Source organism: Pan paniscus, chromosome 6, assembly GCF_029289425.2.
Source record: "Pan paniscus chromosome 6, NHGRI_mPanPan1-v2.0_pri, whole genome shotgun sequence".
Taxonomy (NCBI): domain Eukaryota; kingdom Metazoa; phylum Chordata; class Mammalia; order Primates; family Hominidae; genus Pan; species Pan paniscus.
The window spans coordinates 142,806,249-142,822,175 of NC_073255.2; the positions used below are offsets into that span (position 1 = coordinate 142,806,249).

A 15,927-nucleotide genomic window follows, 5' to 3' on the forward strand; every position below is an offset into this window, starting at 1 on the left:
TCGGGGCTGGAAACAGAAGCTGTAATTACAGGAGAAAACACCCACAATGAATTCCAAAAGATGACCCTTTTGCTCCCTAGAACCAGGGAGGGAAAGGAAGGGGATGCATGATATCCTGGTAAAAACAGGGCAACATGAAAAATGCTGTGCAGTCAGGCTGAAAATTAAACAGATGTGAGTTTCTTTAATACAAAAGTTTAATTATTCTGACGTTTTCCATAACTTAATCTGAGCCATCGCTTCAGCTTTAATTATGCATAATGAAATGGATTATTTACAGTAACTCACATGACAGGAAAAACTGAGAGGTGAGAATTGGTAGCTTGGCAACTGTTGTTTATTTTTCTTTTTATTTGGCCAATATATATTGAGTACCTACTATGTTTCAGCCCTTGCCAGGGTCCTATTAGGAAAAAATAGTGTGGCACATGCCTGTAATATCAACACTTGGGGAGGCCGAGGTGGGAGAATCGCTTGAGCCCAGAAGTTTGAGACCAGTTTGGGCAACATAGGGAGACCTCCTCTCTAAAAAAAAAAAATTTTAATTAGCCTGGTGTGGTGGTGCACGCCTGTGGTCCCAGCTACTCCAGAGGCTGAGGTGGGCGGATTGCTTGAGTCCAGCAGATTGAGGCTGTAATGAGCTATGATCGCGCTGCTACACTCTAGCCTGGGAGACAGAGTGACAGTGAGATCCTGTCTCCAAAAAAAAAAAAAAAAAAAAGTATTTTTAAAACACATAGTATGGGCCAGTTTCTTTCACTTCTTTCTCTTGTGTATCGCTTGCGATGATACTGTGTAGCAGGTATTATTTTCCCTGATTTACAGAAGTGAGTGGAACTGAGATTCTGAAAGGTTAGGTAAATTGCCAAAGGTGACACAGCAAAACTCCCTTTTGTTTTTTTGTTGTTGTTGTTGTTACCATCTATGTGCTTCAAACAGAGACCTATCGACTAACTTTCCTAATCTTATTACCTTTCCTTCATGCTTTATAGAAGAAAAGTCAACTTTTCTTAAGGGAAACGTTCTTGTTATTTTGAGCAGGAAAGTAAATGACCAAAATTGTACTTTGGGGAAATTAACCTAAGTTTCTGTAGGATGTGCTGCGGGCCAGAGCCCAGGCCAGAGGCAAGGACCTTAAGCCAGGGCAGTAGCAACAAGCATGGGAAGGGGCCTGGCAGGAGGCCCTGGAGGCTGGAAAGGGCTTGTCAAATGTTTGGATGTGGTGGAAGGGAAGGGCAGCCTTGCCACCCTGGGTTTGGGACGCAGGGGACACAGGGGACACTGACAGGTGGCGCAGCCTGGGTCAAACCCCTCACTCTCTGAGCCCTTCTTGCTTGGCACCCTTGCAAATAAATGCCTTCCTTTCTATTGCTGCAAAAACCTTGGTGTGGATATCCGGTTTTACTGCACAGGGTGAGTGGACCCAGTTTGGTTCCATAACACTGTCTCCCTCTATCCCTCGTTGGTGACCTCCGTGTAGCAGGTGCTAAAAGCTGGTTCATCTGTGGGGCATGTGTAGTTTTCAGAGCGCCTGTGGGGTCTTGTCCAGACTGGGAGGCTCTGACTCAACTCCCCATCTTCTTCACTGCATTCCTGCCCCCAGCCTTGGGCTGCTGGCCTCTCCTCCCCTAGCTGGCAGAGGAATGGGAGAGGTGGTCCAAGCCCAGCTGCCTTCCACTGTGCCCACTACTTCTCTTACTGCACCATGTCAAGGGGACAGGCCACTCCTCGGCCATTCTCTCTCTGCTCTGCTGTTGCTCCTTCTCAGTGGAGACTAGACCCCAGCCCGCGTTTGTTCACATGCCACATCTTGTGCCCTGGCACAGGGCTGTGTGGAACAGAAAGGCATCGTGAAGGGCAACACCTGCATCACTCCCCAGTGGGCAGAAGCCTCACCACTCCAGTAATCTTCCTTCACAGCCTTCTTCGAGGGCTGGAGGGGCGGTGGTGGGGGGTGGAGTCAGAGGGCAGTCTTCCACCTCAGGTCAGCCTCGAGGAGGGGTCTGCTCCCAGCTCTCAGATCTTGTCTTTAGAACGAGTGCCAGTTAATTCCCAAGTCTGAATCCTACTCATTGATTCAGGACAGCAGAAAAACTCCCACTTCCCACCCCTGTTTCTGGAAATGACCACAAGCCTGGCTACAGGGCCACTGAGACCATCATGGGTGGACTATGCATGTCCAGCTCTTAGTGTGGTCTCCGTGTCTCGGTTTTCTCTTTTGACTTCTCTTTTGGAGCTCTTGGTTGAGACACTTGGTGAGTGTGGACTTTTAAGGTAAACTCTGAGCTGACCAGGACTGGCTGGTTGGTCTCTTGGGTGCTGTGCAGTCACAGAAGCAGGTAATCAAAGAACAAACAGTCCTGTGGTGTTTGGCGTCTCCCTTGGCTACCGCCAAAGCCTCTGTTTGATTTCTTGCATGGCAACAAAACCAGGAGGGGAAGCTGAGTGGCTTCTGGAATAAACTTTGGGTGTGAGACGGGATTCAGGCTGCGGCTAATGTGCTGGAAGCACGCACAGTTGTGACCATCAAGTATGCAAGAAGCAATCATTCTCCTGGCTCTCCTGGGTGCCATGTCAGGTAGGAACTCAATTTTGCTTTGGAACCTTGCTTGCCTACTTGGTCTGCATAATACCATTGAATGACAATGTCCCCCAAAAAGGAAATTGCCCCTGGGAGGCTTGTTCAATTGAGGGCTTAGCTGCAGTAATGAATGAGGTGATGCCGCTCCAGGGAGCCCTGGGAGACCAGGTAGGAGCCCTGGAAAAGAGAGATGCTTAAAGAGCCTAATCTAATCTATGTTGGTGTAGACTTCACTTTCCCTCTTGGGTTAACTGGCCTGCATTTGGTAGTCCTCCTGAGATTTAAGGTTGGGAAAATAGTGTTCATAGCAGAGCTCTGTGAGTATGTCAAGTGAGTCTTTGTGGAGATTCTGGCCCTTTTCTGGAGGCTCGTAGGGCAACTTGAGGTTGACAAGTGATCCTGTGAGGAAAGTGAGTTACTGAGGGGGTGTCTTCCTCTTGAGCAAAGAAAACACCTTCTGATAGAAGGGTCAAAGACTCAAGCTAGTGATCATTTTACTCTCTCTTCCTCATTCAAGGGCATCAAGAATCTTAGATGATCTTTTTAATGTCAGCTTGGATTATTGAAATTGAGCTTTTAAAATTAAATTTTATTTCTGAATAGGTAGTATATGCATAATATATAGAATTTATGTTAAATTTGCAAATTAATTTAGGGATAATTTACATCTTTGACAAGTTATGTAGTAAAATACTTAGAAGAGTGTCTGAGTACATAGTAAATGCTTAGTAAATGTTAGTGAGTATTATTTATGATCTTGAGTCTTCCTAATCCAAGAACAGGGTTCTAGATACTTGTTTGAGTCTTCATTTGTTTTTCTTAGGAGTATTTTGAGGTTTCCTTCATATAGATTTGGTACATTCTTATTATGGTTATTTCTAGTTCTTTTACTTTTTCTTTTTTTACATTTGTAAATGGAATCTCTTCTTCCCTACATCTTTCAACTGATTATTGTATGATGTATGGAAATCTATTAACAAATTATCTTATTATTTGGCATGGTTTTTCAGGTGATTCTCATGAATTTTCCACGTTTGAAAAAATGAACATTTATATTCTTCTTCTCCTATGTCTATAGCTCCTATTTTTTTCTTATCTAACTGCCAGGCCTGGACATTCTGACCATTATTAAATAATAACAAGAGTGTAAATTCCTGTCTTGTTTCCCATTAAGCATGATGTTAACTTTTGGTGTGAGAGAGAAATGTTTTATATGTTAAGGAGGTGGCTTCTATTCTTATTAATATAAGAATATTACAGTATTTATTTCTGAATAAAAATATAATAAAACTAAATGTAAGAATATTCAAGTACTTATTTCTAAATAAAAATGGATTTTTAAATCAAACACTTTTTCAAGATCTATGAAAATGACCATTTAATTTTCCTCTTCGATCTGCTAATGAGATAAATAAATAACTGGGTTTCCTAATATTGAGCCCTCTTCTATCTTGGGCTTTTCAACTCAGCAGAGGGCAGGATGACCTGTGAATGTGAAGTGGGCCATGAGCAGTTCAGACTGTCACTTGAAGTAAACATTTCAGATTCCCCCAGAAATATGGGCTTTTAGGGCCATAATCATTTGAGTCGAGGTGACTTTTATTGTCACTGGGGAAAGAATGAGGTTAGGAAGAACCCAATTTCTTGTACTGAACACTATCATTTGGAACTTTATCAGAAGTGTGAAAGGGATAGATCACAAAGGTTTGCAAGAAATACTTGAGATTTCTTATTTAAAACACACAATAGAATCCCTTAGGTCAAATCTTGTTTTTGGAAGGGCTGCTGTGACACAAACTGTTTCTTTTGTGAGTCTGAGAACCTGGTCATTACCCTCACACTCCAACACCTGGGCTACAGAGGATTCTAGCGGGGCAGCCACATCAGCACCGCTTCAGGCTGTTGGAAGCAGGCATCACTATAATAATCTCAAATAAAGTAACATACAGTAAAAAATTAGCAGAGCATGAAGACGGGTGCCTATAATCCTAGCTACTCAGGAGGCTGAGGCAGGAGAATCGCTTGAACCCAGGAGGCGGAGGTTGCAGTGAGCTGAGATTGCGCCATTGCACTCCAGCCTGGGCGACAGAGTGAGACTCCGTCTCAAAATAAATAAATAAATAAAGTAACATAGAGTATCCTCTTTCCTTTCATGTGTTCTAACTCCTATGCTTCCTTCAAGGCCCAACTCAAGCCCCACCCCTCCCATGGAGTCTTCCTGGATTGACCTAGCTCCTGGGGAGTGCTTCTGCTGTTGCACCCTGGAGCTCCTCTTGCCTGCACATGGACTGCCTGCAAAGAGTTCAGTCCAGCACCTAATGCAGATTCAGTGCTCAGCCAAAAGTAGCATGAGCTATCATACTGTAATTCATCTGTTATAGGGCCATTTCTGCCTCCTCAACTAGAATGTCAGCCCTGCAATAACAGATTTCATATATCTTATTGCTCATTGTCCCTGTGTGCCACATATATAGAGGGTATCCAATACATATTTGCTGTTTTTATTTTTATACTTTTTGAGTCTGGTATGGTTTTTCCCCCACATTTACTGATATACCCCAAATGAAGAGCTTTAGATCTTCTTCCTGCTTGATATTGACATTTAAATTCACTTCTGTCCTTTCCACCTCCTATGAAGATGAGTTTCCCTTTGTGAAGCTATAGTGCCTATTCCACCAACAGCTTACAAAGGGAGGCTCTACAAGAATATAAACTAGACAAAACTTTCAACTGCCCCAGTGGAAAGAGTTGAGACAAAGCAGTCATCTGGCTCCATCAGTCCCAAAGGATCACGTGTGAGTCCCAGAAGATGAAGGACATAGAGAAGGACCCTTGGTATTTTTAAATCCACTGCACACGGAAGCTGTCTATGTTTTGAAGAAGCATCCAAGGAACCAGCTTTTGTATTACCCTCCTGGAAATGAAAAATGCCAGGGTATTTAATGAAAGAAGGGATCCTTGGGAGCTAGAAGATTCGCATGGACATGAAAAGGTACCAAACCCATCGCACTGAGTTTGTCCGCAAGCTCTGGGCAAGAGGCAATCACAGCTTTCTTCAGCCCATCATCTGTGCGTGGTTCTCTGCTAGCCAGTGTTGGCAAATCAAACAAAGGCCCAAGATTGAGTTTCTTATTCTCCTTGGGAATTAAAATGTAAATGCTTCTTAACGCTCTCATCATATGAAAAGGCTGGAAGATGCAATCCATTTCTAGAAAGTCTTTCTGTCAGCCAATTAACCCTATATATCAGGCCCAAAGAGTGTTGCAAGAGGTTTCTACTTTTTCCATCATGTCACTTTCCTGTTCAGAGTCACCTCAGAAGAACAAAAGACAGTCCCTTCTCTCAGCTCTTCCTTGCCCATGGCAACCTCACCCCCAGCACAAGCAGTCAGGCAGTCACTGGAATCCATCCACTTTCTCCTCCATGTAGTTGGAAGAGATTTGAAAGAAACAAGCCTTTCTCAGGCCCACCCCGTAGTGATGCTCCAAGATAAACACGTCTGTTTCTTGCCAATTATGACCTAGCTGGTGCAAAATTAATCTTGGTTTTTGCCATTGAAAGTAATGGTAAAAACCACAATTACTTTTTTTTTATTATTATTATACTTTAAGTCCTATGGTACAGGTGCACAACGTGCAGGTTTGTTACATATGTATACATGCGCCATGTTGGTGTGCTGCACTCATTAACTCGTCATTTACATTAGGTATATCGCCTAATGCTATCCCTCCTCCTTCCCCCCACCCCACGACAGGCCCCAGTGTGTGATGTTCCCCTTCCTGTGTCCAAGTGTTCTCATTGTTCAATTCCCACCTATGAGTGAGAACGTGCAGTGTTTGGTTTTTTTGTCCTTGCGATAGTTTGCTAAGAATGATGGTTTCCAGCTTCATCCATGTCCCTGTGAAGGACATGAACTCATCCTTTTTTATGGCTGCATAGTATTCCATGGTGTATATGTGCCACATTTTCTTAATACAGTCTATCATTGATGGACATTTGGGTTGGTTCCAAGTCTTTGCTATTGTGAATAGTGCCACAATAAACATACATGTGTATGTGTCTTTATAGCAGCATGATTTATAATCCTTTGGGTATAACCCAGTAATGGGATGGCTGGGTCCAATGGTATTTCTAGTTCTAGATCCTTGAGGAATCACCACACTGTCTTCCACAATGGTTGAACTAGTTTACAGTCCCACCAACAGTGTAAAAGCGTTCCTATTTCTCCACATCCTCTCCAGCACCTGTTGTTTCCTGACTTCTTAATGATCGCCATTCTAACTGGTGTGAGATGGTATCTCATTGTGGTTTTGATTGGCATTTCTCTGATGGCCAGTGATGATGAGCATTTTTTCATGTGTCTGTTGGCTGCATAAATGTCTTCTTTTGAGAAGTGTCTGTTCATATCCTTTGCCCACTTTTTGTTGGAGTTGTTTGATTTTTTCTTGTAAATTTGTTTGAGTTCTTTGTAGATTCTGGATATTAGCCCTTTGTCAGATGGGTAGATTACAAAATTTTTCTCCTATTCTGTAGGTTGCCTGTTCACTCTGATGGTAGTTTCTTTTGCTGTGCAGAAGCTCTTTAGTTTAATTAGATCCCATTTGACAATTTTGGCTTTTGTTGCCATTGCTTTTGGTGTTTTAGACATGAAGTCCTTGCCCATGCCTATGTCCTGAATGGTATTGCCTAGGTTTTCTTCTAGGGAAAAACCACAATTACTTTTACACCGACCTAATATAATGTACAGAATCACTAGTTGAATCACCTTTCCTTCTATGTCCTATAAAGGGCTCTTTTCTGTTAATCTTGCTTGGCCTGGATTGTTCCTTGTTCCTCCCAAAAAAGGGGGTGGGTGAACATCTCATTCAGGAAGAGGTATATATTGTGGAAATTAAAGAAATAGGAAAAAGTTGCATATGTTGAAACAACATTTGACAATGCTTTATAGTTTACTGAGCATATGCATTTTCTTTTCTTTCTTTCTTTCTTTTTTTATTTTTTATTTTTTTGAGATGGAGTCTTGCTTTGTTGCCCAGGCTGGAGTGCAGTGGCGCGATCTGGGCTCACTACAACCTCCACCTCCCAGTTCAAGTGATTCTCCTGCCTCAGCCTCCCAAGTAGCTGGGATTACAGGCAGCTGCCACCACACACTGCTAATTTTTGTATTTTTAATAGCGGTGGGGTTTCACCATGTTGGCCAGGCTAGTCTCAAACTCCGGACCTCAGGTGATCCACCCGGTTCGGTCTCCCAGAGTGCTGGGATTACAGGTTGAGCCACTGTGCCCGGCCGAGCATATGCATTTTCTTATGTGGCATCTGTGCTGTGAGAATAAGTTTCCATAGGCCTGATATTAGCCTGAATTTTTCTGCTGAAGTTCGTGAACCACACTGACCCCTAGTCAAGGCATGAAGCATGCCGATTAATAGTGTTGCTTTGGCTAGGTGCGGTGGCTCACGCCTGTAATCCCAGCACTTTGGGAGGCTGAGACGGGCAGATCATGAGGTCAGGAAATTGAGATCATCCTGGCTAACACGGTGAAACCCAGTCTCTACTAAAAATACAAAAAGTTAGCCGGGCGTGGTGGCGGGCATCTGTAGTCCCAGCTACTAGGGAGGCTGAGGCAGGAGAATGGCATGTACCCGGGAGGCGGAGCTTGCAGTGAGCGGAGATCGCGCCACTGCACTCCAGCCCGGGGGACAGAGCGAGACTCCGTCTCAAAATAAAAATAAAAATAAAAATAAAAATAAAAATAAAAAAAGTGTTTCTTTGTAACCGTGGGTCCTAGGAGTTTCTGAATGGTTTGTAGCAGCTTGTAAGCGTTGTTTATTGATAACAGTGAGATTGATTATTTGCACCTGGTCTCAACGAGGACCTTCTGTGGGTTCTGCCGTTGAGGCCAGTTATAGAACAAGAATATGCCTACAGCAAAATAGAAAAAAATCCCAGCAAAGACTCCATAATTCCAAGATATTTGTGCATACATTGGCTGTTCCTGATCCAAGACAGTGAATTCTTCCGTCCCATAGAGAAAAGACAACAGTAAGAGCCTAGCCTGCACCTGGCCTCTGTGGATCTCCTGCTGAGGCAGCCTTCAGCTGTAGTGCATATCCTTACTTTCATGTTGTTGCTATGCTGTATCCGTTTTCTGTAATAAAACTGTAGATTTATAAGCATTGTCACTTGGGTCCCATGAGTCTTCTTTAGCAATGGAACCCTGTTTAGTGGATACTGTTAATGTAGCACCACAGCCCTGAGAGACAGAGTTGACAGGAACCCCCAGAGAAGTCAAGGGACCAGCCTAAGGTCACATAGTCAAGCAGTGGCAAAGCTAAGACTTGAAGCCAGGGGTCTGATTCCAAATCTCTCGTTCTTTTCACAGAACTGATTTTGTTCACTGCTGTTTGAATAGGTACTAGAGAGAATGAAGAGGTAGCGATTGAGTGATGGTCTCAGTGAGTCCTGCTCTGTGTATTGAAAGCAGAGCTCTAAGTTAGAGCAGCTACACCCCAAGAAGAAGATGGCATCACCCCACATTCTTGACCCGCATCTCCACTTTCAGTGTCAAAGGTCCAGGGTGGCCAACTTCCTCCTCTCTGAGACTGTGGAAGGCTTAATTATCCCAACATAGGCTCCCAGGGAAGCCCCATTGGTTCATTTCTGGAGAGGCAGTGATTCAAGGGAGACAAGTGAGCACATCATGCATCCAGGTCTTAGCCACAAGCAAGATGTTTCAGTGGGCGCCATGGCTGACAATAAATCTTTTGCATGCTCTTTCTTTTCCAAAGTACGTGCTTCAAGCAATTCTAATTTGATTCTTAATTAAGATGCATGTGTAAGTCAAATTCCATTAGAGCCTCCTTCTTGCTCTCTAGCACTCAGACCACCAAAGAAAGCCTGGAAGACCAGCCATGGAAGGAAAGTATGCGGTGTTTTAGGGAGAGCTGGCACCTGTCCTCTAATCTTCCCTCTGCCATTGACCAGATGGGTGCCTTTGGATACATCACTTAAGCTTACCTGTATAACAGATGTGTTTAACATTTTGTGAATATTGTATCTTATTCATTACTCTATTTTTAGGGTATGGACCCTAGTCACTTATTATTCTTGCTATTGCTGTTATTACTACTACTACTTCTTTTACAAAGAGCAATAGAGCTGGAGAAACTGGATTTTGAATTAAGGTCAGGAGAACCCAGCTTGGCTATCTTTTTAAAAAAATCAGTATCCCCAGCACTTTGGGAGGTCGAGGCAGGTGGATCACAAGGTCAGGAGATCAAGACCATCCTGGCTAACACGGTGAAACTCCGTCTCTACTAAAAATACAAAAAAATAGCCAGGCATGGTGGCAGGTGCCTGTGGTCCCAGCTGCTCAGGAGGCTGAGGCAGGAGAATGGCGTGAACCCGGGAGGCAGAGCTTGCAGTGAGCCAAGATGGCGCCACTGCATTCCAGCCTGGGAGACAGAGCGAGACTCCATCTCAAAAAAAAAAAAAAAAAAAAAAAATCAGTATCCCTAGGACTGCCTAGTTCTGCCTCAAAGGACTGCCTAGGACTGCTAGGTCTGCCTAGGTCTGCCTCAAAGTTTTAAGGATTCATTTGCATGACCCTGGCACACATGGCCTTGCCCTGGGAAGAGAGGCCACCTGAAAAAATGTAGATCATTTCTAGCAAGAATATCGACAGAAAGGGCATATCCAAGGACAGTCTGGCTTTCACCATACATGGGACAGGCAGTTCCCAATAAAAATTGCTTGGGAGTCACTGGCTATATCCACTTCTTCAAAAATATCTCTCACTGCCATTCAAAATATGACCATTCAAGGAGGACGATAAAAAACACTCTGATTTAAGGAGACATCATGGAGCTGTCCTTGGAGTCAGATGCCTAGGATTGGAATGCTGGATCTTTCATGGAATTAGTCTCTCAGACCCAGGAACTATCAAAGTTATGACCAATTCAAGAAAATCAGTGGATATACTTCTAGCACTTCTAGCAAAGCAAACCAGGAGCTATCAGCAGGCAATATTTGGGGAGCATGGCTTCTCTACAGTCCCCAGCTCCCCAAAGGAGCTGCACTAAGGTTGGGAGGCACAGTGATCTCTCCACTCAGGGTGAGGCTGTGGAGAGCCCTGAGTGGAGCTTAGCAAGTCCCTTCTACCTGAGCTCACACCACGCTCACACTCCAGCACAATTCTTCGTGTTGTTCCAGAAACAGCCTCTTACAAATCACATCATCAACATCTAACATCCAGGTTGAAGGTCAATTTCTTACCAGCCCCCACAGCCATGTTGTTGCAGTGTCCCAGGGTGACTGAATAACTACGATGCAGCCTATGTGCATGGTCATGTGACAGGCATGGAGTGACCGACTGTCAGTAGTAGGTATGTGTATTCTGTTAGCTACAAGATCCCGATACCATGAGCCAGGGCCCTCCATGACTGTTCCCTGAGTGGTATAATCTCAGATGTGTGCAATGGTGACAGCAGTATAATCTCAGATGTGTGCAATGGTGACAGCAGTATAATCTCAGATGTGTACAATGGTGACAGCAATACCTATGTCAGAGGATTGTGCTGGGATTGAGGGGATCAGGCAGTCAAGGAGCTAGCACGATGCCAGCTGAGCAGGTGCTTGATAAATGAAGTGGGTACTTATTTTAGTCTATTCATTTGGGCTAGGCACGACCTTACCCTAGGCTATTATTGAGAAAAACATAGCAAGTTCTAACTTTGCTTGTTGCCTGGAGGGGCACGAGTCACTGGGGAGGGTTGGAGGGGGCAAGGGAAGAATATGGGTGAGAAGATGGGTGTCCCGTGAGACAGATTGCCAACTTTCCATTTCCTGTATGGCTGTCCTTGTCTTGCTAAACAGTGAGGGAACACTCTCATGAACAGCTCAGAGAGGTGTGCACTTGTGAGAAAAGAGAATGGGAGGGAATTATGCCCCAAATACCCAACCCATCAAAGCAATAGAGTATTTTGCTCATTTTGAAAAACTGTTTTTGAGAGCTTTGTCTCTAAATACTCCAACCATACTCTTTCACTCCTTGTTTTTACCATAAGAATGCTATAATATCAAAGTCAATTGTAATAGATTTTTAAAAATCTATTCATATTCGCATCACCCTAAACTTCAGCTGTTTTGATATTTCTGAGTCCTTGCACAGTCCTTGTCCATAAAACTTGATAATTCTGCGAGCGACAATAACTTATGCATTATGCATTTTAGCCTCTAAACTAAATAAGATGACTTTAGATTTTAAAAGCTTGTATCAGTGAATGTGCTTATATTTCAATTTTTTCCTCTTTTCCATTTACTCCTCTGCACTCACCCCACCCCGCACCAACTGAAATAAAACATCCTGGTTTGTTTGTTCCTAGAACATTTATACCTTTCAGCGGGACAGAACCTTCTACTGTCCCTACCCACTCCGTGCCTCCTACTTGTTCAGGGTTTTCTTCTCAGGGTCTGATGGTGGCCGAGATTGGGAAGCTGGCTGGGAAGGGGGACCTGTGTAAATCTTGGCTCTGTTATTTATTATTTGCTGTGTGGATTTCAGCTCAGTTTCCCCATCTGTAAAATGACATTAATACCTGTCTGAGAGGAGTGTTTGAGGAGTAAGTGAAATACAGGATTTTACATTTTGCACTTATTTGTAACATTGGATAAATGATCATTGTATTCGTTTCCTAGGGCTGCTATAACAAACTATCACAAATCGTTTGCCTTGAAAACAACAGAAATTTATTCTGTCACAGCTCAGAAGACCAAAAGTCTGCAATCAAGGTGTTGGCAGTGTTGGTTCCTGCTGGGGGCTCTGAGGAAATATCTGCTCCATGCCTACCTCCTAGCTTCTGCGTTTGCTTTCCATTCCCGGGCTTGTAGCTGCATCACTCGTCTCTGCCTCCATTATATCATGGCATTTTCCCCTCTGTGCGTGTCCTGTCTTCTTATGAGGACACTGGCCACTGGATTTAGGACCCACCCTCATGCAATATGACTGCCTCTCAACTAATTACACCCATGAAGACTCTATTTCCAAATAAGATCATTCTTGGCTGGGCATGGTGGCTCACGCCTGTAATCCCAGTATTTTGGGAGGCTGAGGCAGGTGGATCACTTGAGGCCAGGAGTTCAAGACCAGCCTGGCCAACATGGTGAAACCTTGTCTCTACTAAAAATACAAAAATTAGCCAGGCATGATGGAGCACACCTGTAATCACAGCTGCTTGGGAGGCTGAGGCATGAGAATCGCTTGAACCCAGGGGGCAGAGGTTGCAGTGAGCCAAGATCTCGCCAGCCTGGGTGACAGAGCAAGACTGTCTCAAAAAAACAAAAACAAATAAGGTCATTCTGCAGTTCTGGGTGGACATGAATCTTTTGGGGACACTGTTCAACCCACAACAGTAATTGTCATTATGGAAGGCTGAGAGAATACAGCTTGTTCCTTTTCTCTGCACTGGCAAAGTCTTGTAGTGTTGTGCACCTTAGAATGGTCCCAAGGCTTTCCTGGAAGAAATGTGCTTTCTCTTAAATTGTAAAATTCCCTGCCTGTAAGGCAGCCCAAGGCAATTCACATGCCATCCTTGAGCCTCTTGTTTCTTCCTCTGTGGAATGGTTGTTAATCTACCAACCAAGAGGTACTGCCTGGCCCTCTGCATGATGCCTACAGAGTCCAATAATAACCAAAAATTGTCCTTGAGATTACTAATGGACGTGGAGAGATTTACCATGATTTTGGTGTTCTCCAGTCATGCACAGTCAATTCTCAGATGACCTCTAGATTGCTGATGCAGAGAAGGAAAACAAACTCTTGTAAGCTACAGGGCCCTGGCAAGAGAGAAGATGACATTATGAGGCAAGTTTCTTTCAGCGGATGTCTGTCTCCTAAGGTGTCACAGTTCTCTTTCCCTGCTCTTCCCAAAGGCTGGGAGAAAAGAGAAGGGAAGCAGGGAGACAAGAGAAAAGCAGCAGCTTTATTTACTGAGTGACAGAAGCAGATTTCTTGGTTGTTTGGTGGTGGTTGTTTTCTTGGCTCCCAGAAGATCTCACATATACATTGCCAGCACTTGGCAACAGCGTTTGTTCTCGGGGAGTGACCAGCTCCCATCGTCACCCTGAGCTACGAATTGAAGCCACAAACCAAGCTGTTAAGTTCCTGTTCCCAGCAAAAGGCTTTGTGTTCATGTCATCCTGCACCCTTTTTATTCCACAGGGGGAGAAACACTACACCTAATCCTCTTACCTGCTACAGGCAATGTGGCAGAGAATTCTCCACCTGGGACTTCAGTGCACAAGTTTTCTGTGAAGTTATCAGCATCACTGTCACCTGTGATCCCAGGATTTCCCCAGATAATCAACTCAAATCCCCTCACTGAAGCTTTTAGGGTGAATTGGCTGTCAGGCACCTACTTTGAGGTAAGTAACAACTTACCAACATGGGTGTTGCCTGCAAAGAGGTGATCCTGAAAATGAGGGTGGATGGGATGCCAGATCGGTGATTAATTCCTCCATCTGGTTTAATCTTCCCTCTTGTAAGGTCCGGGAGTCCTGTCTGAGGCATCCCAGGGCCTTCTGTGCTAAGATGCTCATGTAGCCTTTGGACCTTCTCCACTCCATACAGTTTACATAAGCATTATACTCAATGTGTTGCAAATAGAGGGCTGCTTCTTATGGCCTCCACCCCTCACATGACATCAGGTGTTAGGTGTGCCTACAGTATCTAAATTCTTTGGGTGGAGTAGTTTGGATATTGATCTCCCTAAAAGCCATGCCCTGATGAACTTGTGTCTAGTGATTCTGCTTTCCTATGAGTCTGATTTTTTCAGAAGATAATCTAAGAGGAGACTTATTTAATTAAAAAGCCATACACCCTTTAACAAAAATATAAGTCTAAATGTCCAGCCCTACCATGTGAATGTTTCCTCTTGGATAATTCAGAGCCAACCATTGACATTCAAGAGGCATGCCTCTGCTGCTCTGTTTTCTAGTTTGTCATTTGAATCTTTTCCAAAGCTGTCACTTCCCTAAAGTGGGGACAAGCCTGCTTCTTGCATGCTTTCCACTGGTAACCGCAGAGGCCTTCTAAGGTGTCTTTAGGGTCCCATGTCTGGATCTGCCTATGTTTCAGTATTCCCTGCCCCTACCTCCTTCCTCAACTGGCCTGGGAACTTCCTGCTGTTATCATCAGCTCTGCCATTGGTCCAACCTGCCATTCCTCTGGGTCCTGAGTCAGGGTTGCTTCCCTGAGGTTCCCATTAGGTGTTCTTAAACTCAGCTTATCATTAGTCACTAGGAGAGCTTTGAAAAAAGCATGCATATTGGGGCCCTGTAGCAGACCTGCGGAACCCATGACTGGAGGCCAGAGCCCAGATTTCCGGTATTCTCATCACCCTGGGGGAGCCCTCGGGGAGGTAAGGAGCACACATTCAGTCAGTCTACATTGCAGCATGCGGTTTACATTCCTGGGTCCCAGATGCTGGTTCTGTGACTGAACTGCCCTGTCCACTGACTCCCTAGACATTCAGCTTGTCTTTAACAGCTGCTGCTGCTCCTTGGTTCCTGTAAGCCTTGTCAATTGCTTACCCTTATAGAGCGCGTTGTGTACACTGGGTACTGTTGACAGTGCTTTGCGTGTGTTTGCTTTTCTAGTCTCAAAACATAAGGATTGTATCCATCTTATTACCTCCTTTTCACAGATGGGGAAAATGAAGCACAGAGAGATTAGGTAATTTGCCCTGGGTTGTACAGCTAGTAGGTAACTAAGCTGAGAACGGAAGCCAGGCAGTCTGGCTCCAGTGCTCTCATTTTAAAAAACAGCTTTATTGAGTATAATTCACAGAGCATATACTCCAGCCATTTAAACTGTACAATTCAGTAGTTTTTAGTATATTCACAGTCATGCAAGCATCACCACAATCTAATTTTAGATTATTTTCATCACCCCAAAACAAAACCCTGTACCCATTAGCAGTCACTCAGCTATTCCCTTATCCCTCCAATCCCTGGCAACCACTAATCTACTTTGTCTTTATGGATTTTCCTATTCTGGACATTTCCTATGAATGGAATCATTATAGTATGTGGTCTTTAATGACTGACTTCTTTCCCTTAGCATAAGGTTCCAAGGGTCACCCATGTTGTAGCCTGGATCAGTACTTCATTGCTTTTTATGGCTGAATTATATTATGTTCCATATTTTGTTTTTTCATTCATCAATTGACAGACATTTGGGTTGTCTCCACGTGGGAGTTCTCATCCTTAGCATTTATGGTCTACAGCATTTAGTGATGAAGATGACCATGTTCCTTTGAATTTGCATAGAGGCTCCAAGGCACATTCACAT

General features: G+C 44.0%; 1 protein-coding gene across 1 annotated transcript in view; it reads left to right on the forward strand.

Annotated features, from left to right (window-relative positions):
* Positions 1–2,330: 2,330 nt before the first annotated feature.
* CDHR3 (cadherin related family member 3) overlaps positions 2,331–15,927 on the forward strand; it is a 74,558-nt gene continuing 60,961 nt past the window's right edge. Inside the window, exons 1-2 of the mRNA XM_003811191.6 lie at positions 2,331–2,578; positions 13,798–14,000. Of these exons, the coding sequence (XP_003811239.1) occupies positions 2,533–2,578; positions 13,798–14,000 (249 nt within the window). The 5' untranslated portion in view covers positions 2,331–2,532. The remainder of the gene's footprint in view (positions 2,579–13,797; positions 14,001–15,927) is intronic.